We start from the raw sequence: 24648 nt of genomic DNA on the forward strand, positions 1-24648 counted from the left end.
CGATATAAAACCTACTTTTCCACTCCATTTGATAAAAACGTGATCTAAGTGTGTTACAGGTTTGTAGATTAACCAAATTATAATTTAATTTCGCTGGATGGAACTAGGGCGTGCGGCTTTAACGGAAAATGTCAAAATGCTCACACCAGCACTATACCTTTTGATCAGTGCCTGAATAATGCGGAATAGGCCTAAAGGTAGCGCAGGACAGCGTACAATAATAATCCATTGTCTGTCAAGGGTCAGGTCTTGAAATTCAAAATGTAGCTTCACATATGAAACTATCGGATATCATTATTGGGAGTTTAAATAATTCAAATTAAAAATAAAATAAAATTGTAAATGAAATTTATATTTCGATGTATTTTTGTTCACTGGTTTAGCCACAATCACACCTCTTTACCTCCCTTACATTATACATTTTCCTGTCGTCACACAGCATAAGTGATGGATAATGTGGTTGTCTCCCCCCCCCCCCCCCCCCCCATTTTAATATCCTGGCTACAAGTGTGTTTTAGTTTTATTAAGAGTGGCATGTAATTCAATGTATACCTTTAGGTCACCAATTTGTTTTCAGTTTTGGTTATTATGCAACTTCGAGACTGTCACTTTAAATGAATGTGTATTGAAGCTGTAATAACGAGGTTTATATGCATTATTAAATCAGAGAATAGACCAGCATCAATTTTCTTACTGTCAGGGGCGGAGCAAACGTGACAGCCAGGATTTTATAGTGGTGGGTGGGTGGGCGAGGGTGATTTTATCAAATTTAATACATTAAAAAAAAAAATGTTTCAAAAGGATAGAGAATGGCCATACCACTTTTTGTGTGGACTTTAAAAATTTGTTGCATCTGTGAAAATGTCCTTCACAGGTGAATTTGAAAAGGATAGCCTGGCAACCTTGTGCCGTACCATTTTTTTCCATTGTGCCACCACCGACATTTGACTTAACTGTTATAAATTACCCTAAAAAAAAAAAAAAAAAATCCCACTATAAAACCGTTAAGTGGGCTGCTATTTCAACGAGTGACGGATTTGTTGTACAAAAAACAATAAAAAAAAACAATAGAGGAGTAAGAGTATTTTGGAAAATGTTAATAAGATTCTTTATTTAGGCTCAATTTCTTGAACATACACCAATGTAATAAAAAAGATTTAGAGGTCACCGCAGGCTTTGTGACACCTTCCTAGGATCCAGCCCACAAATGAAGAAGGAATGTTTGATTAAACAATGAACACATTTTATTTACGGTTATATGGCATCGGACATACGGTTAAGGACCACACAGATATTGAGAGAGGAAACCCTTCGTCGCCACTTCATGGGCTACTCTTTTTGATTAGCAGCAAGGGATCTTTTATATGCACCATCCCACAGACAGGATAACACATACCATGGCCTTTGTTACACCAGTCATGGTGCACTAGCTGGAGCGAGAAATAGCCCAATGAGCCCACCGATGTGGATCGATCCCAGACTGGCCGCGCATCAAGCAAACGCTTTACCACTGGGCTACGTCCCCCCCCCCCCCCCCCCCCCCCATCCCCCACCCCACCCAAATGAAGCCCAGTACTAATAATATGTAAAATACTAATATAATCTTAAAAAGTAAAACAAAACACAAAAGCTTTTTTATTTGGCCTGGTTTTATTGAAAGGCCATGAATCAACATCAGTTGACACATCCCATTCTCTTGTCTCTTTTTGTCACATTTATCAGAAAAAGAATCCAAGAATCTTCCCTCCTAAGTGTTTCCTTCTCGCTTCTTCATGGTCCATGATACCACCAGAAGTTGTTAACACAATGAAACTGAAAAATGAAGTCAAATAAGCAATAAGAATAAATGAAATTCCATGCCCTATAGTTAGTTGCATATTAGTAAAAAAACAAAAACAAATTTGGTTTAACGACACCACTGGAGCACATTGATTAATTAATCATCGGCTATTGGATGTTAAACATTTGATAATTCTGACTCGTAGTCATCAGAGGAAACCCGCTACATTTTTCCTAATGAAGCAAGGGATCTTTTATATGCACTTTCCCACAGACAGGAAAGCACATACCTTTGACCTTTGACCAGTTGTGGTGCACTGGTTGGAATGAGAAAAAATCCAATCAGTTGAATGGATACACCGAGATGGTTCGAGCATATTATTAAGTACATGAAGCCAAGGAATATATTTGTTTAGTATCGTGTCATGATTCACTACAAAAGTTTCAGAGATCGCTACACAATTTTAAAACATTAAACAGTTGCTAATAAATTTTTAATTGACAACAAATATCATTAATCAAGATTTTGAAAACAAAATGTTCCATGGAAGCACTTACAAACATAAAATATAAAAAAAGCAAATAATTGTACAGTGTACATGTACTCAATTAACAATAAGCATTCTGAGAGTACTGCTAAGAAATACATGTCGCCTTCTGGGCCCCACCAACATTCTAAGTTCAAGGTGCTGAAGGGTCCAAAAAAATTCATTTAAACTTATTTTTGTGCTTATATCCAATTAAGGTTCAAGCACGCTGTCCTGGGTACACACCTCAGCTATCTGTCCTGGACAGTGAGTTAGATGTTAGTGGTTAGCGAGAGAGAAGAGGGTGTAGTGGTCTTACACCTAACCAATGAGTCGTTAAAACTCGCTCTGGGTGGGAACCAGTACCAGGCTGCGAAACCTGTACCTACCAGCCTTATGTCCTATGGCTAAACCATGGCACCACTGAGGTCTGTGTCAAAAACAATCATCCATTCCTAAGTTCAAGGGCCATAATTGTCAACCTGCATAAATTCTGTGTTTGACAGGTATGGCCCGTGAATAAATTTCCAATCAAATCAAACTTGGTGTCAAAAATGGATAAATCCCCATTGAAGCCAAACTTGATATGCAACTCTACATGATAAACAAATACACAAAATTTCAGCTTAATATATTGAGGTATTGTGAAAAAAAATGTCTGGAAAAATGTGGGACAAATGGATGAACAAAAGAACGGAGATGAAACCTATAGTCCCCACTTTGGCTTGGTTGTTCATTAAAGTACAAATATGACATGATTAACAACTGTAAATTTTAACGACCATCAAATATCACTCAATTATCAAACTGCACAAAAACTACTTGTCTGATTAAAATGAAATATAAACATGTCAACAGACAATTTTTAACACTAATATTAATTAAGGGATCCATTTATATCTTTTAATATGGTACCCTAGTGCAAGAGAAAGGTATGAAAAATAATTTCTACTTTTTAAAAATTGGTCAAACCTTTTATTGACAAAATATGACACAAAGTTTGTGATTAAAATACACATCAAAATTTAAATTTAGTGAAAGTATTAACTGAGGTGAAGGTAGGTAGATACTTCAGTGATAATATGGTCTCGAGAATTTGACAAATATGATTAACCCTTGTTAGAAAGGCAAGCACAGAATATTTGTCTATGAATGTGTATCAACTACACCAAAATATATATTTTATTCAACGACACATTCAACAGATTTTAATTATGGTTATATATGGCATTGGACCTATGGTTAAAGACCACATAGATAATGAGAGAGAAACCCTATTTCCACCACACCATGGGCTACTCTTTTAGATTAGCAGCAAAGGATCTTTTATATGCATCACCCCAGAGAGAATAGTACATACCACAGTGTTTGTCACACAAGTTGTGGAGAACAGGCTGGTATGAAAAATAGTCCAATGTGCCCACAAATCCTAGACCCACTGCACATTAGGCCAATACTTTACCACTGGGATACACATCTTCCAAACCATCCCACTCCCGCCCAACTACAGCAGCAAACACCCCTCAATACGTACCCAAACTGTCTAGAGGGCAGGAGATTTGTTGTCCATCTTTCCATATCACGAATAGATATGTCAAACCTAGGACTGATTACACCACACTGAAACAAACAAACAAAAAACCTTGGTTAATAATTATATACATGTACGACAATGGCAATCAAGGAAAAATCAACATACACAGGTTACAACTGCCTTTTATATACCAGTCGTGGGGCACTGGTTGGGACAGAAAAGGAAGGAAGGAAATGTTTTATACTACTCAAAAGAATTTAAGGGTCAGACGATATTTTCGACATTATTTTCTGAATGTCAATTATATTAGCTAGACCATAATGTCACGCATGGTATTGTTCCATTTTGACGAAAGTGGGTCTAAGCAACCCATAAATGAATTAAAATCCACTGTTATTGACACTGTCGACTAGTTCTAATGGCGAAAACATGCTTACATTTGCATGTAAATTAGGGCGAAAGCGAAAGGTCTGCTAAGTGCCCATAACTTGCTTTTTCACAAAGCGCTTCATTTGCACGCTTTGCACGTGTATTCCATGTTCCCAATGCTGAATTTCCGTATAATTGGAGCTTGCGTTCGTGTACGGTGCACACTCCAAATTCGACAATGGTACGACTTCAACTGACTATCGAAGATCGAGGAAGGGCTATTGCTTGGCTTCAGGATGGCAATACGCAAAGAAATGTTGCTCTGAGACTTGGTATCAGTCAGAGTGTCGTTGGCCGACTGTGGCAACGGTACCAAGCAACGAATTCTGTTCGAAATCGTCCACGTTCGGGAAGACCCCAAAGCACTACAAATAGAGAGGACCGCTACATCACCAATATGGCTCTACGTCAACGCACAACCACTGCACGCCGATTACGTGACAATCTGCGGACTGAGACTGGCACTCGAGTGTCTGATCAAACCATACGCAATCGTCTGAGAGCCAATAATCTACGCTGCCGTCGCCAGGCTGTTCGACCACCACTCCTACCACGTCACAGAATGGCCAGACGTCACTGGTGCACGCTTCATCTGCGGTGGCAACGTGTTCAGTGGGGTCGAGTGATGTTCACTGACGAGTCCAGGTTTAGTCTCCAGTTCAACGACGGTCGGGTTCGTGTCTACAGACATCCTGGAGAGCGCTTCGCTGACGTTAACGTTAGACAACGTCACCGGTTCGGTGGTGGCAGCATCATGGTGTGGGGCGGCATCTCTATCCACCACAGGACCCCCCTCTATGTGGTGGATGGCAATCTGAATGGAATCCGCTATCTGAATGAGATTATCCGGCCGTTGGTTCTCCCAGGCCTTCAGCAGATTGGCGGCGGGACAGTTCTGCAGGATGACAATGCCAGACCCCACCGCACCAGGGTGGTAACGGACTTTCTCAGACAACAAGGTATCGCCAGGATGGATTGGCCAGCATATTCGCCTGACTTGGCCCCAATAGAGCACGCCTGGGACGAATTAGGCAGGAGAATTCAGGATAACCATGGCCCTCCGGCCAACCTTCATGATCTGGGTCAACTTCTTATGGCAGAGTGGCAGGCCATTTCCCAAGAGTTCTTCAGACGTCTGATCAACAGCATGAGGTAACGATGTGTCGAGTGTATTCGCGCCAGGGGTGGATTCACACTATTAAACGAATGTTCTAATGTGTAAAATCCATGTTTGACAACCTTCAACTTTGACAGCATGTCATGTGACTTTCTTGTATACAGTGACGTTTATTTGTGTTTTTTTGTAAATATGGAACAATAAAAAAAAAAATTGGTGTAGTTTACATCATCAATCTAATACACTCTGAAACTTATTTGGTTATAAATGTTTGACCCTTAAATTTTTTTGAGTAGTATATTTAACAACACACTCAACACATTGTATTTACAGTTATATGACGTCAGACATATGGTTAAGAACCACACAGATATAGAGAAAACCTGCCGTCGCCACTACATGGGCTACTTATTTCGATTAGCAGCAAGGGATCTTTTATATACACTATCCCACAGACAGGATAGTACATTCCACAATCTTTGTTACACCAGTGGAGCACTGGCTGGAACTAGAAATAGCCCAATGAGCCCACCGACAGGAATCGATCCTAAAGTGGTCACGCTGTACCACTGAGCTACGTGTACTGCCCCGGGATGGAAAAGAACCCAATCAGAGAATTGGTCCACTAAGGTGATTCGATCCTATGATGCAAGCATCTCAGGTGAGCACTCTACTGACTGAGCTAGATCCCACAGCCCTCCCCCCATTATAACAATAATTCACCTCAGTTATTATTATTATTTTTATAAAGTATTGTAAAAGATACGACTCAAAGTTCATGTGCGGTTATCACACAATGCTGTAACTTTTTTAAAACATTTTTCTTTTTAAGCATTTTCAACAAAAGCCAATATTACAAAAATTTGATGCACGATGCTTATCTGGTTTTGAGATGTTATAAATAGATAAAAAATATAAATAATTTCAGATTTCAAAGGAAACACCTTTTTGGTTCTGTGCCCTGTGATCATAAAACCTAAAGGGAAACAGTTTGTCACTAATCATGGAAATGGTGGATTATGCTACATAATATTAATAATGGGCAACAGACTTTCGGTTTTAGGATTATTGTTGACATACTACCGGAAACTGTTTCCACTAAATGCAGAGGCCTGTAAATATTCCATAACGTAACTGAAAATTACAAAATGTTCAAGGCTTAGAAAATGACACTTGCAAATTCCATGACTTTCCATAAACCCTTTGACTGGAAAAGGTCAAATTAAAATATTATTATGTGCCTCCTTGTCAGTTTGTTTGTCAATGTGGGTAGGGTGTTTAGTGATACAATACTTTCCACAATGGTTAAAACAAATGTAAGGAGGTCTGGATTTATTCTACAGAGAAGCAGAATCTGAAATAACTTTGCTTAATGATCAACAGGGACAATTTTGTACAAAGAATAAAATTATATACTGTAAAATCTTGGCGATTGATGGATACATTAAAATAAAAATAAAATTGAAACATAAAATGCTCTGACCCAATTTAAAAGGATTTCAAAACCATAACCACCTACTTGGCGCACTTACTGACCTGTTTTTATTTTATTATGTACTCTCAATTATTTTCTGGCTGAAAGCCTGAATTTTATTTAGAGAATAACCAACGAGCTACGAGGAATTATGAATTATCTGTCCCGAGTGAATGAATGTTGTAAACCAGAGCCTTTGGCAAGGGTTTTTACAACATTCATTCACGAGGGACAGATAATTCGTAACTCCTCGTAGCGAGTTGGTTATTCTCTTTATTACCCATTGTCAATTTTAACTGATTTTTAATGTAAAAATATTCCTCTGCAGTCTACAACAAAGCCATCACGTCATATAATCTTACGTGCATTACATGACGTAATGTAACTGACGTTATAGTGTAACGGCGTTCTTGTTACAGCCAAATGTTTACAGTACAAAATAATACCAGGGGCGGATCCAGGAATTTTAGCGTGTGTGTGTGTGTGGTCCAGTCTTGAGCCTTTGAAGGGTCCCCCCTCGATAGGAAATTTTCATATTTGAAGATAGCTTTAGATGGATTTGAAGTATATTCCCGTTATCAAAATCCTGCTTGTTGGTCCAGACCCCCACCCCACCCCTTCTCTGGATCCGTGTCTGAATACAACTGTATTTGCATTTGAAAATAGTTATTTTTATAGATTACTAAAGCAGCTGCTTATTAAACTATACCATTTCATGTTTACGAAACAAATGAGTCTATTTGTTTTTGTAAATCTTTGTAGATCGTATAACGTATGTGTAATCCGACTCATGAATGGAAACATTATATGAATGAAAGTGAAGTTCCGGCCATGCCAAGCAACCAACCAAAAGTCGTGATTTTTAAGCCAGCCAATCAGTGGCTGTAGAAGCAATCTGCACACTGTGCAGAGATCGAAAAAATATTACCCTGTATATTTGAGCCCATATGGGTAATAATTATCACATATTCTGTATATCTGGGATACAATATCCATATAAAAATAAAAACGTATGTGATAATAGGTAATTTTTCTGAATTTCACACCAAATCCAGTTTGGAATCTTATAAGTATTTTACATTCTCAGGTTAACATACTTTGAAAATATTGATTGACCTGAGAAAAACAAAGGGAATAATTCATGACCAATGTGTCACAATAAAAATAAAAAACCCTCATGTATTGACAAAATGACCAACATATCAGTGTATTGGTAGTATGTTACCTTGTTTAACCTGCCAGTAAGATTGACAACGATCTTGTTTCCTCGATGATCGTCAACTATCTCAAATTCACCAATATAACCTGAAACAAGATGAAATTCAAAATGTCAGAACATCAATCTATAAATGTAAATTTGTTTTATAAATATAAATTGTTTTGCCAAACTAATACACTATATATATATATATGTTAGGGTTAAGAAAATCATACAGTAATGACAAGAGTAATTAATTTTGTCAAAATGTTAACTTGAAAAAAAATCTGCCAAAAAATTTGGGTATAGCGACATACCCATTTTACCCTCTGGCAGAAACCCTGTTAATGCAGGGTAATCAGTTTGCTACATCATACTTGGTATAACTGCCTAAATCCAGAAATAAATTAGATTTCTTTCTTTTTTTTTAAATTAAAAATACACATAACCTTTTATGAATATATCTGACCAGAAGACATGACTTCTAAGGCTATATTTTATTAACACACACCCCCCCACCACGTTTAGATATAGAGATTTTCGTTAAACATTTACATAAATTACAAACACCTTCAAGCAAAAGGTTTCTACGTAATTATAAACGTAGGACACAATTAAATTTACAAAATAAAAAGAAAGTCAAAAGTTTTTGTTTTGACTGTAGACTATTTGTTCAAACAAAGACTTCCCAGTATCCACTCTACTGAAGGATTTTCACACATTATTACCATGTTTCATCATCACCGACAAAAACCGAATGATGACTTTGGAAGACGGCCTAATCAAGACCTGTCGTTTGCCACGTTTCTCTGCCATAGTAATGTTATTGAGAGCATCGGCCAGTACATTCATTCGAACCATCTTGAATGCTAAAAACAGAACCAATGCATTACAATCTGCTACACTGATAGATGTAAACCGAGTCAGTTTATAATATGCTTCATCAGTATCTGATATCAGAATATATAAAATAAGTCCAGGGAACATTTTGTTCAGTATTGTATTGCATTGCAATTCACTCTGCATGTTTCAGTAATCTCTACACAATTTTAAAATATTAGAGAGTAGTTGCTAAACAAATTTCAATTAACTACAAATATTGATAATCAAAATTTTAAAAACAAATGTTCCCTGCAATCTGACAGTCATGTTCATATCCAGACAATATTTTGACCATGGCATACATTAGCATCATAATCTAATTGATACGAGTCATACATGCAGTTCCAGTTTTTTGGGTTTTTTTGCAATGTTTTCAAAAAAATTTAATTCAAGTATTTGAAAGTTTAAAGGGACATTCCTGAGTTTGCTTCACTGTAAGATGTTTCCTACTAATAAAATATTTCTACCATTAAACTTACATATTAAAAATATTTTCTTGTTTAGAATATCAGCGTCTGTGTATTCAGTGTATTTCTGGTCGTCTTAATATTTGTATAAGTCCAAACTGGATTTTGTCTTCAAATAATTTCGTATGTACGAAAAAATTATATTTTAGGAAATAAAATGAAATTTAACCTAGTACAAATATTAGAACGATTAGAAACACATTCAATATACAGCCACTAATATTTTATGCAGAAAAATATATTTGATATGTAATTACAATTGTTAAAAGGTCTCTGTTAATCGATAACATCTTACAAATTCCAGCAAACTCAGGAATGTCCCTTTAATGGATGTAGCTTGATTAAACAAACTTTTATTTGTACTAAGTGCAAATCCATCCCAAAATAAATGTAAAATATAGTTCATTCAAATGACTACAAATTTGTTCTCGCACTCCCTTTCAACAGCGTTTTGATTAAATATGAAAGTGCTAATAAGATTTTCATACATGTAATGTATTGTATTAAAAAATGAATTATTTGTTATTGGAAAACTTGAAAATGATCAATGTTAACGTAGGTATTTAACATTAAACATATAATTGTTATATTAGAGCAAGAATCTTTGTCTACTTGGCGGTATCCCAAAATCATGTTTTCATTGTAGAGTTAACCCTGACAGCAAAGAAACATTATATTGACCAAATTTTGTTAATGTCAATTTACCTCTCGAACGGCAGATTACTGTATATCTTTGCCTACAAGTTTAATTTTTTTCACCCAAAAATTATTTTATAACTTGGGAGGGTAAGAGGGTACTTCTAAGAGGGTAAAAAAATTTCACCCAAAAATATTACCGTTTTATTGTTGAAGTATGCCCTGTATTTATACTCAAATATGTTAATTTGACACATTTATTTTTATGTAACCTTTTTTTGGGGGCATTAAAACGGTTTTGGTTATGCAAAAAGGCGTGCGATCTCACTCACATGCCAAGAGAACAGTCCACTTAGTTAAAATAACAGTCATCACTAATAGCAAAAATGTAAACAATTATTACTAACTACCTGTTGCCCGAGTTTATTTTGAAATCTGGTCACTGGCATTAATGGTTGTTCAAACAATGTTTTGTCGGTGATTAACTTCATCATTGAAAAGTTCATGAATATTACTGAGCTGACCCTTAAAACAGCTTAGACTGATATATCTGCAGTTCACTAGAGCAATAGGGACATACATAAAAACCAGTGTACTTTCCAGAGTTATCCTCCTTACATGTATTAATATGGCGGCAAAACATGTGATTAACTGATACTTTCAGTTTTATTGTAGTGATCTGTTGTCAGTGTTTATAAATAAAGTTGTTGTCTGTGCACAAAACCATGCTGTACAGTGCCATACGGTAACAGCCAAACAGCTTTCACTATCTACTAAGGGAACATTTCGTTTTGATGCTATGTTACTTGTTTGCGATGTACAAAACGTGAAAACCGAAGTTTGTAAAATAATTTTCTTTTGTTCAAATATTGTACATTATTCTTCTCATGTGCTGAAAATAAGAAATACTTCAATATTTATAAGTTGTCTTTCATGGGTCGACTTATAAACAGGTCAATAAAAAAATATGTTTTCAGGGCTTGAAATTAGGGACTCAACTTATAGCAGAGATCAACTTACAGGCGAAGATATACAGTAATTAAAAATGGTTTCCAATAAAACAGAGACTTCTACGAGTGAACCACAAATAAAAGAATTGTTTGCAATTTTCAGAACCTTAAGTTTACTTTCAAGCCCTTGATGAATTATGAAATGTCAATTTAAATTAACAATCTGTCTTATGTCAAAGTGTAGCCATTCGGGAGACAGATGGATATTTGGACGGATATTTGGACAGTTATAACCTTTCTTTCAATTAGAGATAACTCTTTAACAAAAACAGAATATCTGCCTATTATCAGGTAGGCAAAGATCACTGCTCTAATACAACAATATCGCTATGTTTGATAATTTTTGAGTTCATCAATTAACAAATATTTCACTTATGAACCACTCTACATACACAGAAGAAACCGACTATTGACTTTCAACAACGTTACGGTTTAATATATAGGCACCGACAGCTTTATTTCTGCAGTTTGAATATTAGTTATTAATATGTAAAATATTGTTATCAGTGAACTGGAAAAACGTTTAACGACACCACTAGAGCACACTGATTTATTAATTGTCTACTGGATGTCAAACATTTCGTAATTCTGACATTTAGTTTAACTAGAGGCAACCCACAATATTTTCCTTTTAGTAGCAAGGGATCTTTTATATACACCATCCCAGACAGGATAGCACATACCAGTCTTTGATATACCAGTCATGGTGCACTGGCTGGAACGAGAAATACCCCAATGGGCCCACCGACCATCAGTCTGTCCCACGGGGAACACCCTTTTTCATGCTATGGAATTTAAGTTACTTCTTACAAGACTGCCTATGGTATCAAGCAAGAACTTTACCACTAGGCCGTATCCCTTCCCCCAACCTGGAAATTGACTGTTGTAAAGATATTTAATGTCAAACATATGATTGCTGTTTTATTTGAGCATGAATCTTTCAGTGTTCGAGATTAAAAGGTTTTGTGCAGTATCCCAGTTGGATACTAACATTTCAAAATCTGGTATCCCACCTGAGAATTTAGTATCCCACTTTTGCATATGGTTACCCGACATTCAAATATCAAGCAAGCCAATTTTAATTTTAATAAATAAAAAAGGGTGTATTGGTTAAAAACATTTTATAATGGCTACTTTTCAGTGTTTTTATAGACTTTGGAATTACTAGGCCTAATTAAGGAACACTTAGACTGGAAGGAAACATCCCAACAAAAAACAATTGCGACTCAGCGGTTCCCAGTCTTTTCAACTTTTGCTATGCTGCTATTGCTCCAGTGTAGCATTAACCCGGGTATGAGATGGGAGGGGGGGGGGGGGGGGGGGGAATATTGTTACGGCGTAGCATTAGGCTGGTACTAGCTTGAAAAAATTATCACTTTCATTGTTTTAACGAAAAATAAAAACCCAGGATAATAGGATTAAAAAAACAAACATTATATGGTATCCAGAGTTCTTGGAAGTCTGGTTTCCAAAATTAAAATTTGGTATCCCCGGGATATTGTTAATCTCGAACATGGTCTTTGGTAAGAGATTCCATGTTAAGCGTTATCTATGTAAGAGAGCTGAAATGTCAGTCTCCATTGACCAGTCATTGCTCTCGAACGGCTGAGGATACTCAGCGTCGGCCTAGGCAACTTGTAAACTTTCAAACATCAAGATTTTTCTCTACGTCGATTACAGAATAGTGTAACATTAATTACTGACTTTGACGAATACCCGTAGTATTTAAATATTAGTATACAAAGTGCAGACTCATGGAAACAGTTGGCAAAACAGTAAACTATTACACACATTTAAATTTATTTATTTAACCTAAATAGCAAAGAGAATGGAAAAATTTATGACGCGTAGTCTTAAATGGGATTTTATTTCAATCTTTATTAACCAACTCAATGTATTTTATTGAAAATAACATAGGATTAACTCAGATCGTTTCCACTGATTTCATCTCCATTCATGTACCTTTTTTTGATGGCGGCTGAAAAGGTCAAATATTTATTTACTTCCGGTGTCATTGACAGACGTTTGAACTTCCGGTGTGTTTGTAGCAAGTGCTCGGTAAATTATTTTTATTTTTATATTTTAACTTGAGTACATGCTGTTATTTTACTTGTTTATTATTTTTGGGGTGCATTATTTTGTGGTATTTATTAGCTGTTAAATATTTAGCCACTTTCGCAGTTTTAAAACCCATGGTAACCATTTTTGTTTATAGTAGAAATGTAACCTCGATTATTGGATACCTTTTGACAGATAGAGACTAAAACAGAAAAACGTGAATGGTTTAATTTATTGTTATCATTGTTTTAAACAATATGTATTCCATCTTTTACATGTTGGTAGTGATTTGTCGACTGTCAATAGACTATATTATGACCTTTCCCCACAAATTTAAAACATATCAATACATTCATGTAAACAAGATGACGGGCAATAGTAGCATACACCTTACAATTATGTAACATACATACGTAACATAGGCCTAACTGATAGAAATAGTAACAACAACTGTGGATAATTGAATATAAAGTAATCAGTTATGATACAAAAAGTGACTGCAAATTAAAGAGAAAAAGGATACAAACAAGTAGAGAAGAGGGAGAGACATGAAAGAAGAGACAAAGAAAACATTGAAATAGAAATAAAGAGAGAATCGAAGAGCTATTAAGTTTAAAAACGTAGGCTAAAATGTACGTATATATACTGCTTGCAATAAAGTCTGTATTTTCCTGGATTGTTGACTGCAGATCACCAAATAGTAAAATATTATAGATGAGATGTAGATATTTCTGTAAAGGGTATTGTGATGCACCCTGACAATGACAAGAAGTGTTCTGTATCTTCAATTGATGTTCACAAGCACATCTAAGGTTGACGAGTTATTTTTCGCACCCTTATTTTGGCTTCGTTCACAATAAATATAGCATATTTTACCATAATTTCACTTGAAATTTATATTTCATAAAAGGTACAATTTATTAATTACAAAATTTTCTTCCAACACATCCAGGTGCATTATAATGTTCAAAGAAAAAAAGTTCATTAGCAATTTTGCATTGCTATAATAGCTATATTATTACAATGCTTCACCACATTAAAATAAAAACTGGTCTACTAACCTTGTCCCCTATTAAAATTCTATAACAAGCAGACAACGCTGTTTTTTTGTTTTTTTATAATTCTGGACAAAATATTAATTTTAAGTTTTAAAAGATGAAAGAAATAAAAACTTCATTTTGTCAAATATATAATATAAAAACATCATTGGATATGTTATATTTACTGTGTACAAAGCCAAAACAAGGGTGCGAAAAGTGACTGTCGTCGGCCTTGGGATTGTCTTTATTTTGACATAAATATAATGAAACTTCTGTTATATGATAAAAAAAGTTCAGAATTTTTGTTTTGTATTTGACAAATTGTGCAGGTGTTATTTTGTGTTATTGGGAATGGATAACTCTTCCGTATTAAAAAAAAATACCAGTTGAAAATATTTAATTGTAGATTATGAAATAAAAGGTGATCCCATACTATAAAGACTACTAAAGATGGATGAAAAGCGCCCTGAAACTCCAGAGAGTGGTGTCCCTTTAGAAAAGAAATGCAACATTCAGCACAGATCAGACTTGTTGATGGAACATCATGTGAGTAGTGAAGTGTACACTCATCAAAGCATCCATGAGTTCAGTTTGTTTTGTGTTTCTTATTACATTGGAGTCTTCGCCAAGGCAAGCTATAGCTCCACTCTTCTAAAATGGTGTTGGGTGAGCGACTACATGAAGTGTCAAATCAAATATATTAAGTTTTTTTTTATTGTAAGGCAATCGATTTTCCACTCTCCTAAAACTTTTCAAGTGAGTGTAGAGAGGAGCGTGAGTGATCACTTGCTTGTCCTGGCAAAGACTGCATTGTAAGAAAACAAATCTAATATTGTTAGCACACCAAATGGCAAAGTATTTTCAGTATGGTTAGTTCCATTGTGGAAGGAAATGTTTTATTTAATGACACACTCAACACATTTTATTTATGGTTATATGACATCGGAAATATGATTAAGGACCACACAAATATTGAAAGAGGAAACCCGCTGTCGCCACTTCGCCACTTAATAATATTCTTTTTGATTAGCAGAAAGGGATCTTTTATATGCACCATCCCACAGACAGGATAGCACATACCACAGCCTTTGATATAACATTCGTGGGTCACTGGCTGGAAGGAGAAATAGCCCAATGAGCCCACCGACGTGGATCGATTCTAGACTGACTGCGAATCAGGCATGCGTTTTACCACTAGGCTACATCCCGCCCCTAGTTCCATTTTGAATTCCTTCAAATTTAGCCCATATATTATATAGAAGTTAGTATTCAAATGGTTTGGTTTGGTATATGTATCAGGATTTTTAATGGGGTGGGGGCGTCTTCGTGATGGGACATCCAATGGCTAAGCAACCCCCACCCAACAACAATAAAACCTAATGTTTATGTAATGTTATCTAAATTTGACAGAAAATATTACCGGTATGACCTTTTGTGACTTGGCGAGGTTTGTACGGGCATATGTATATCATGGCATTGTCATGAATTATTGTCATGTTTGTGAAAGCAATGACACTGAATGGCCAATGTGTCAACTGTTACATGTTTGAATCCACTTCTAGTTTAAAGTACATCAGTGAATAATGAGTAAAACACTCAGCCAGATGAAGGAAGGAAGGAAGGAAATGTTTTTTTTAATGACTCACTCAACACATTTTATTTATGATTATTTGGCATCGGACATATGGTTAAAGACCACACAGATATTGAGGGAGGAAAGCCGCTGTTACCACTTCATGGGCTACTCTTTTCGATTAGCAGTAAGGGATAGCACATACCACAACTTTTAATGTACCAGTCGTGGTGCACTGGCTGGAGCGAGAAATTCAGCCAGATGATGTGACATTGATGTGTATCTCTTTTATGCAGTAGTCAGAGACAGTCCTTATTTATTGCTTAAAATTACCAGGCACACCACAAGATAAATGTATGTTAAAAGACAGTGTAGTGGAACGATTTGATCAGCATGATGTTTTATTAATGAGACTTGGCACTGCAGTTGATAAACTCTAAATTACAATGTGTGTGTTTTTTTGGTTTTTAGATACAAAATGTGCAGCAGACGCAAGATGCACTGAAATTTGCCCTCGTTGATCTGGAACATGCTAAGAATGAAGATGAGATTGAAGAACTCCGGGTCAGAGTTCACGAATTGCAAAAGAAATCTGAATGGCAAATGACAACACTGCAGGTGAGAACAGAAAATAGAATTAAATTTGTATTTAGTAGACTTACTCAGTTATCAAGACTGTGTTGAAGAAGGAATGTTTTATTTATTTAATGGTGCACTCAGCACATTTTAATTACAGTTACATGGAGACGACAAGACAATGTTCAATGCAGAAGTATGAGCCACACTGTCCCAAGTATACGAGACTACTGTATAATAATTTAAGTTATATTTTTAGACTTGCACCCACAGAATATGGACAAATCACCATCTCCTTTAAAGTAATGCAAGGAAACATCAGCAGAGTTTATCAAGAAATGGTACAAGAATGTCCATTGAAATATCTCTGTTATATAAATTATTATTGTTGTTCATAATAGCTAAATCACTCATACCATGCTTAACTAGTAAGTAGATAATAGTATCATTACTGTATAAATAGCTGTAATAATTTTATGTTACAGTAAGGGCATTAAAAGTCATCCATCAAAATCTTTGGTGTCATATTCTTAGCTTTGGTCCAGAAGCTATTCTTATGTTGTTTATGCAATAAAGTATGTTTTTAATCAATATAAACACACAGTGTGTGATTTTGAGGAGAGTCCAGAAGCCTGAGGCACGCAAAAATCATATAGGACTCTCTAGCTTGCCTAGCATACGAGTCATAAAAATTATTTGTACAAATTACATTGATTCATTGAAATGACACAGTCAAATAATATATAAAAAATTCTGTGAAACCACAGTCTTGGATAACAATCATTTCCATGGTTTCATGCGAAACATTTAGCGTATCTTCTGTTCTACTGGAGACACACGGCTGGGCTCACTGGGTTTGTGGTGGGCTCTAAATATTGGCAAACTGGGAGTCCTTATGTCACTTAAATGTTTTAAAACCAAAATCACACACTGACAAAATTTTAAGTTAAGATGTTCCAGAACCTACTGTTTTGTTGTGTATGCAATAAAATATCTTCAATCAATATAAACACAAAAATCAATTCACAACAAAGTAAAATAATGTGTGTGTTAAAACGTTCTGATTGCCAGGTGATGCACAAGCTGAACACCGAACTGTCGTATGCCCGAGCTGATCTGGACGAGGCTCTGTACAATGGGAACGGTGACATCAACGCTGCCCGTAAGAGAGTCATCTGGCTGGAGGACAGGATGGGCACCCTCTGTGGCAAGAAACGGCTTACGGTAGCAGCAGCTTTTTGTTATGATGATTAGGCTGTCTTGTGCTTGTATAAAACATGTACTTCAAAAAGATGAAGTGAAAAGTTTGTTGTGTTTAACGACACCTCTAGAGCACATTGGTTTGTTAATCATTGGCTATTGAATGTCAAACATATGGTAATTTTGACATGTAGTCTTAGAGAGGAAACCCACTACATTTTTCCATTAGTAGCTAGATATCTTTTATATGCACCATCCCATAGACAAGATAGCATATACCATGGTCTTTGATATACCAGTCATAGTGCACTGGCTGGAGCGAGAAATTCAGCTTTTGTAATGATGATTAGGTTCTCTTGTGCTTGTGGGGGCACAATAGTAAAACGCTTGTCTGATGGGCAGTCAGTCTAGGATTGATTCACGTCGATGGGCCCATTGGGGGTATTTCTCGTTCTAGCCAGTGCACTACGACTGGTGTATCAACGACCTATTATGTACTGTCCTGTCTGTGGGAATGTGCATACAAAAGATCCCTTGTTACTAATGGAAAAAATGTAGTGGGCTTCCTCTCTAAGACTACATGTGTATGTCAAAATTAACAAATATTTGACATCCAACAGCCGATGATTAATAAATCAGTGCTCTAGTGGTGTCGTTAAACAAAAAAAATAATTCTTGTGCTTGTATAATACTTCAAAAAGATGAAGACTGATAAACCGGGCCATCTGATGGATGGATGAAACTGGGTGAATGCATGAATGGATGGGTGGGTTTTGGGTGAGTGGCTAGGATTTCGGTGGGTGTGTATAGATGGAGAGATGAATGTAGTAATGGATGGAATTGGGTGGGTAGGATGGATAGATACATCTAGTAGAATAGGTGGATGCATGGGTGGGCGGATGTATGGGTAGGTAGGTGGATGCATGGGTGGGTGGGTGGTAGCATGGGTGGGTGAGTGGATGCATGGGTGAGTGGATGCGTTAGATAGATGATCATTAGATAGGTGGAGAAAAGATGGATGGAATGATGGATCGATGGAAAGAAAACCCAGTAGAATGAGTTCAGATTTAATTTTTATAAACTTGTCTATTTTAGAGTCGACCTTCTGTACATCAACTTTCTATTCAAGTTCACGCCACTGACACTGATGATGATGCTGAACAAGATACCTCTAGAAAAGAGAAAGGGTAAATCAGGTTTTTTCTTTTATACATAACCTGACTTGCCTGTGGCAGTTTCACCCTTCAGGCTTTGTAGGATTTTTTAAAATTAAAATCACCAGCTATGGGATCAGTGATTTTAAACATTTACTATCCATGATTAAAAATTCACTAGCCCTACTTTACTTTAAGTTAATACAATTTTACTAAATAATAGTTAAAATCAGATATATCACCTAAAGAGAGATATAGCTTAAAGACACTAACTTTCGGGGGTTGTGTGTGTGTGTGTGTGTGTGTGTGTGTGTGTGTGTGGATGGGATTAGGATATTTACAAAATAGACAACTACAACATTTGACCAAAAACAATTCACTAGCGGTCAGGCATCGCAATGGTAGTTATTTACTAGGCCAACATTGAATATCACTAGCCATGGGAGGGAGGCTACCATAATCTAGAAGCCCTGTGTAACTTCCTTATTTCGCCTTTGCTGCTATAGCCCAGGGCCTTGTTTCATGAAATGATCTTAGCGATATGATTATCTTTAGTGCATATATCTAACGTATGCACTTAAGGTGATCTTAATGCTAAGATCACTTTGTGGAATGGGGCCCAGATGTCTTTTCTTTTGATCCTGCTTATCCAAGCCATCTTGTGTGTGATGTTGGATATGGACATAGTATTAGTTATGGGTTTTGTTCATCCATGATATATCTTGTCATGCATAACCTTTTGAAAAATCATTACACATATTGGACAGTATTTCAAACAAGGAGTTGAAAATACATGTATAGATCATAGAAAATAAGGCAGTACAGAAAAATTAAAAGTTTAATAATTATTACAGTACTGTAATTGCATACAGAATATTCATACAAAAACATTGCCAACTATATCTTTATATACATGTCAGAACAGTAATAAAATTAGTGTAATCAAATTACAGAAATACTAGCTGTTTTTATACCCTCGTCTATGATGGGTCATATTATGATATGGCATTGTCCGTCCATACATCCATCCATCTGTTAACTTTTTCTTGTCCAGACCATATCTTGTTTGGTTTTTTTAAAGTGATGAGATTTCTTTTAAATATTTTAAAAGTGAAATAACCTGACAGAAAACATTATCATTTTCGTTTTCAGCAAAATGGTTGACAGTCTGGCTCTGTCACTGTACAGAGAAGGAAGTACTTTCTCGTCCGATACAGATAGAACTCCTCGTTTTCGATACAGTTCATCCATAATCACTCCCGACAAACCAATCTCTACAAGAAGGAGTCGATCAGAAACAGATGTTGAAGAGAAGAAAAAGAAACTCGAGGAGCTAGAAAAAGAAAAGGTGTGATTAAAAGAAAATGTTGTTATTGTTTGTTAATGTTGGTTTTGTTTTAACAAAACAAAATTTAGTAAAATTATATCTGTTATATGGTCAAATTTGATTGACTGTAAACAGGGAAAAAAATGTGAACCCAAGATCAATCATAAAAGGAATAAAAAGGCTGTTCAGTATTTTTAATCCTGTGTGTTGCTGGATTATCAAACATGGTATAGAAAGATACAAGCTTAATGCTTTTGTCGTTCATATTATATATATTATTTTTTATTATTATTTTTTTTTTTAATCCCACTGCCCCCTTTCCTTTTTCTCCTTTGAATTCCATCTCATTTCTTCCCGGTCTGGCAACTCCTCCTATCTTTCAACTTCTTTCGCTGCCCACCTCCACATCCCAGTCCTTGTCTCTTGTGGCTATCTGTGCCACACTCCTGCCATTCCCCATCAGCTTTTAGCTGTGGGCTTAGTTTGACCACTTCGGGGAGTGTTCAGTAGTTACTTCTGGCATTGTTAAGAGGCACTTGTAACCACCTACTATGCACCCCTACTACCAGCAGTCGTTAGTGTCGTGGGTCATACCAGCTTTATTAGCGGCAGAGGATGAGGATGCCAGGTGGGTGTATGGAAATAAACAGAGACTGCACCCATGGCGGTCATTAGTGTCGTGGGTCAGACCAGCTTTATTAGCGGCAGAGGACAAGGATGCCAGGTGGGTGCATGGAAATAAACAGAGACTGCACCCATGGAGGAAGTTGAGACAGGTAGGCGATGGTGTGGACAGATCAGAAGACAGAGTCGGAGGAAACTGACAGAAAGGGTCGAAACAGATTGAAATCATGGGAGAAATTGGAAAGGTTTTTTTATATTAAGATAATGAGAATGATAGGCAGATGAGAAAGATGAATGAATGTGTGAGCCAGCTTTGACGGGATTTGAATCAGTGTCGTCAGCTTGATTATCCAGAGCTTATTCACTAGACCACGGAGCTCACTATTTTGTAGTTCATATTATATGGCTGCTTAACATTTGTTAACCATAGGCCTACTGTATATTAAAGACAATTTTACTTTCTTTTATTTTTCAATATTTAAAAAAGAAAGAAATTCATTACAGTTGCTTGATATTGAACAGTACTGCATATTAAAGACAATTTCAATGTATTTGTTTTTCAATATTTACCCCCCCCCCCCCCCCCCCCCCCCCCCCCCCCCAATTTTTTGTGATTACAGTTGCCTGAAATTGAACATAAAGAAGAAGATGAGGAAGAAGATGATGTAGGAGAGGAGGAAAGTGAAGAAGCAGACGACAGTGAAGTTGAAGGTCGTGGACTAGCAAGTCCAAGTTCAGATATGATCGTTTCATCCCAGGACAGCACGGAACCTCATTCAGATGATGTAAAACTGGACAAGGAATCTGATAAAATGGCTGTGGAACAAAAAGCTGAGGATATTTTTCTCACAGAGGTTACAGAAACTCCCAAGAGCAAGGTCACCATTCAGACTCCTGGAACTATGGAGAGAGCACAGACTTGTAAGTTGGTTGGTTATTTATAGTCAGTATAAGGGTGGAAAGTAGTCCATTGGTAAAGTGTTCACCAGATGTGCAGTCAGTCTAGGATCGATCCCCATCAGTGGACCCATTGGGCTATTTCTCATTCCAGCAAGTTCACCATGACTGGTATATCAAAGGCTGTGGTATGTGTTATCCTGTTTGTGTGATTATGCATGTAAAAGATCGCTTGCTACTAATGGTAAAACTGTAGTGGGTTTCCTCTCTGAGACTATGTCAGAATTACCAAATGTTTGAAATCCAATAGCTGATAAATCATTTTATCCTGCAACCACCATTTCTGTTGAAAGTCATAGCTAGTAGTAGGATATGACTTTTGATGTCACTCGTATGACGTAACATGCATAGCTACATTACAAATGTGTTAATTTGACATCACTCGTATGACGTAACATGCATAGCTACATTACAAATGGCTCATTTGACATCACTCGTATGACGTAACATGCATAGCTACATTACAAATGTGTTAATTTGACCTCTAGGTCATTGTACAATGTGGCTGAAATAACAGAAATAATAGCTTTTCCCCATAATTTTTATGGTCTGCAAGATAAAAGATAATAACTAGTTAATGATGTTGGATATCTGCTTTATCCTGTTCAGGCCGAATGAGAAATTCTGTGAGGCTCATTCTTGCCATCACAGGATAAAGCAGATATCCCATGTCATTAACTTGTTATTCTGTATGTAAACTTTAAACTTTATAGTAACTACATGTATATGTATAAAGCAGTGAATAAATAGAATGGGAAATTGCAGTATAATTGTCAGTATACTATTATCGTATGAAATCGCAGTATACAGGTAGCTGTTAGTGGAAAGTTTAATGTGAAAACAAATCTTGGCAATTAAGAAAATGTCTGCATAAAAACCCCCACAGCATATTGTTGTTAAAAAATGGACTGTATAGTCTGCAGCTGTTGCTGAGAATTTAAAACTTTGCTATTGACAATTGCGATGGACATTGGCAGGGGTTGGAAGCTGTACTGTGGAAGTCACCTAATGGCTGGTTTAGTGGGAAGTTAATAGAGGAGTCTGGGTATTACATTGGCAGGGGTTGGAAGCTGTACTGTGGAAGTCACCTAATGGCTGGTTTAGTGAGAAGTTAATAGAGGAGTCTGGGTATTACATTGGCAGGGGTTGGAAGCTGTACTGTGGAAGTCACCTAATGGCTGGTTTAGTGGGAAGTTAATAGAGGAGTCTGGGTATTACATTGGCAGGGGTTGGAAGCTGTACTGTGGAAGTCACCTAATGGCTGGTTTAGTGGGAAGTTAATAGAGGAGTCTGGGTATTACATTGGCAGGGGTTGGAAGCTGTACTGTGGAAGTCACCTAATGGCTGGTTTAGTGGGAAGTTAATAGAGGAGTCTGGGTATTACATTGGCAGGGGTTGGAAGCTGTACTGTGGAAGTCACCTAATGGCTGGTTTAGTGGGAAGTTAATAGAGGAGTCTGGGTATTACATTGGCAGGGGTTGGAAGCTGTACTGTGGAAGTCACCTAATGGCTGGTTTAGTGGGAAGTTAATAGAGGAGTCTGGGTATTACATTGGCAGGGGTTGGAAGCTGTACTGTGGAAGTCACCTAATGGCTGGTTTAGTGGGAAGTTAATAGAGGAGTCTGGGTATTACATTGGCAGGGGTTGGAAGCTGTACTGTGGAAGTCACCTAATGGCTGGTTTAGTGGGAAGTTAATAGAGGAGTCTGGGTATTACATTGGCAGGGGTTGGAAGCTGTACTGTGGAAGTCACCTAATGGCTGGTTTAGTGGGAAGTTAATAGAGGAGTCTGGGTATTACATTGGCAGGGGTTGGAAGCTGTACTGTGGAAGTCACCTAATGGCTGGTTTAGTGGGAAGTTAATAGAGGAGTCTGGGTATTACATTGGCAGGGGTTGGAAGCTGTACTGTGGAAGTCACCTAATGGCTGGTTTAGTGGGAAGTTAATAGAGGAGTCTGGGTATTACATTGGCAGGGGTTGGAAGCTGTACTGTGGAAGTCACCTAATGGCTGGTTTAGTGGGAAGTTAATAGAGGAGTCTGGGTATTACATTGGCAGGGGTTGGAAGCTGTACTGTGGAAGTCACCTAATGGCTGGTTTAGTGGGAAGTTAATAGAGGAGTCTGGGTATTACATTGGCAGGGGTTGGAAGCTGTACTGTGGAAGTCACCTAATGGCTGGTTTAGTGGGAAGTTAATAGAGGAGTCTGGGTATTACATTGGCAGGGGTTGGAAGCTGTACTGTGGAAGTCACCTAATGGCTGGTTTAGTGGGAAGTTAATAGAGGAGTCTGGGTATTACATTGGCAGGGGTTGGAAGCTGTACTGTGGAAGTCACCTAATGGCTGGTTTAGTGGGAAGTTAATAGAGGAGTCTGGGTATTACATTGGCAGGGGTTGGAAGCTGTACTGTGGAAGTCACCTAATGGCTGGTTTAGTGGGAAGTTAATAGAGGAGTCTGGGTATTACATTGGCAGGGGTTGGAAGCTGTACTGTGGAAGTCACCTAATGGCTGGTTTAGTGGGAAGTTAATAGAGGAGTCTGGGTATTACATTGGCAGGGGTTGGAAGCTGTACTGTGGAAGTCACCTAATGGCTGGTTTAGTGGGAAGTTAATAGAGGAGTCTGGGTATTACATTGGCAGGGGTTGGAAGCTGTACTGTGGAAGTCACCTAATGGCTGGTTTAGTGGGAAGTTAATAGAGGAGTCTGGGTATTACATTGGCAGGGGTTGGAAGCTGTACTGTGGAAGTCACCTAATGGCTGGTTTAGTGGGAAGTTAATAGAGGAGTCTGGGTATTACATTGGCAGGGGTTGGAAGCTGTACTGTGGAAGTCACCTAATGGCTGGTTTAGTGGGAAGTTAATAGAGGAGTCTGGGTATTACATTGGCAGGGGTTGGAAGCTGTACTGTGGAAGTCACCTAATGGCTGGTTTAGTGGGAAGTTAATAGAGGAGTCTGGGTATTACATTGGCAGGGGTTGGAAGCTGTACTGTGGAAGTCACCTAATGGCTGGTTTAGTGGGAAGTTAATAGAGGAGTCTGGGTATTACATTGGCAGGGGTTGGAAGCTGTACTGTGGAAGTCACCTAATG

The 24648-nt window shown here is 37.2% G+C and overlaps 2 protein-coding genes across 3 annotated transcripts in view; one reads left to right on the plus strand and one right to left on the minus strand.

The window, feature by feature from the left end:
- Positions 1–1631: 1631 nt before the first annotated feature.
- LOC121378897 (40S ribosomal protein S15Aa) lies at positions 1632–13089 on the minus strand. Of its 2 annotated transcripts, none has more exons than XM_041507263.1 (5): positions 13016–13089; positions 8787–8927; positions 8086–8165; positions 3841–3926; positions 1632–1812 (listed from the first exon to the last, which is right to left on the minus strand). In XM_041507263.1, the coding sequence occupies exons 2-5, from the start codon at positions 8917–8919 to the stop codon at positions 1719–1721; spliced, it is 393 nt and encodes a 130-aa protein (XP_041363197.1). In that variant the 5' UTR covers positions 8920–8927; positions 13016–13089; the 3' UTR covers positions 1632–1718. The 2 variants fall into 2 exon arrangements, with proteins under 2 accessions (XP_041363197.1, XP_041363196.1); XM_041507262.1 differs by having other exon boundaries at positions 12978–13025.
- Positions 13090–14563: 1474 nt separating this feature from the next.
- Positions 14564–24648, plus strand: part of LOC121379765 — a 32084-nt gene continuing 21999 nt past the window's right edge. Inside the window, exons 1-6 of the mRNA XM_041508416.1 lie at positions 14564–14697; positions 16196–16342; positions 17372–17524; positions 18596–18687; positions 19807–20002; positions 21226–21526. Coding sequence (XP_041364350.1) covers positions 14602–14697; positions 16196–16342; positions 17372–17524; positions 18596–18687; positions 19807–20002; positions 21226–21526 — 985 coding nt within the window. The 5' untranslated portion in view covers positions 14564–14601. The remainder of the gene's footprint in view (positions 14698–16195; positions 16343–17371; positions 17525–18595; positions 18688–19806; positions 20003–21225; positions 21527–24648) is intronic.

Source organism: Gigantopelta aegis, chromosome 8, assembly GCF_016097555.1.
Source record: "Gigantopelta aegis isolate Gae_Host chromosome 8, Gae_host_genome, whole genome shotgun sequence".
NCBI classification, from domain to species: Eukaryota; Metazoa; Mollusca; class Gastropoda; order Neomphalida; family Peltospiridae; genus Gigantopelta; species Gigantopelta aegis.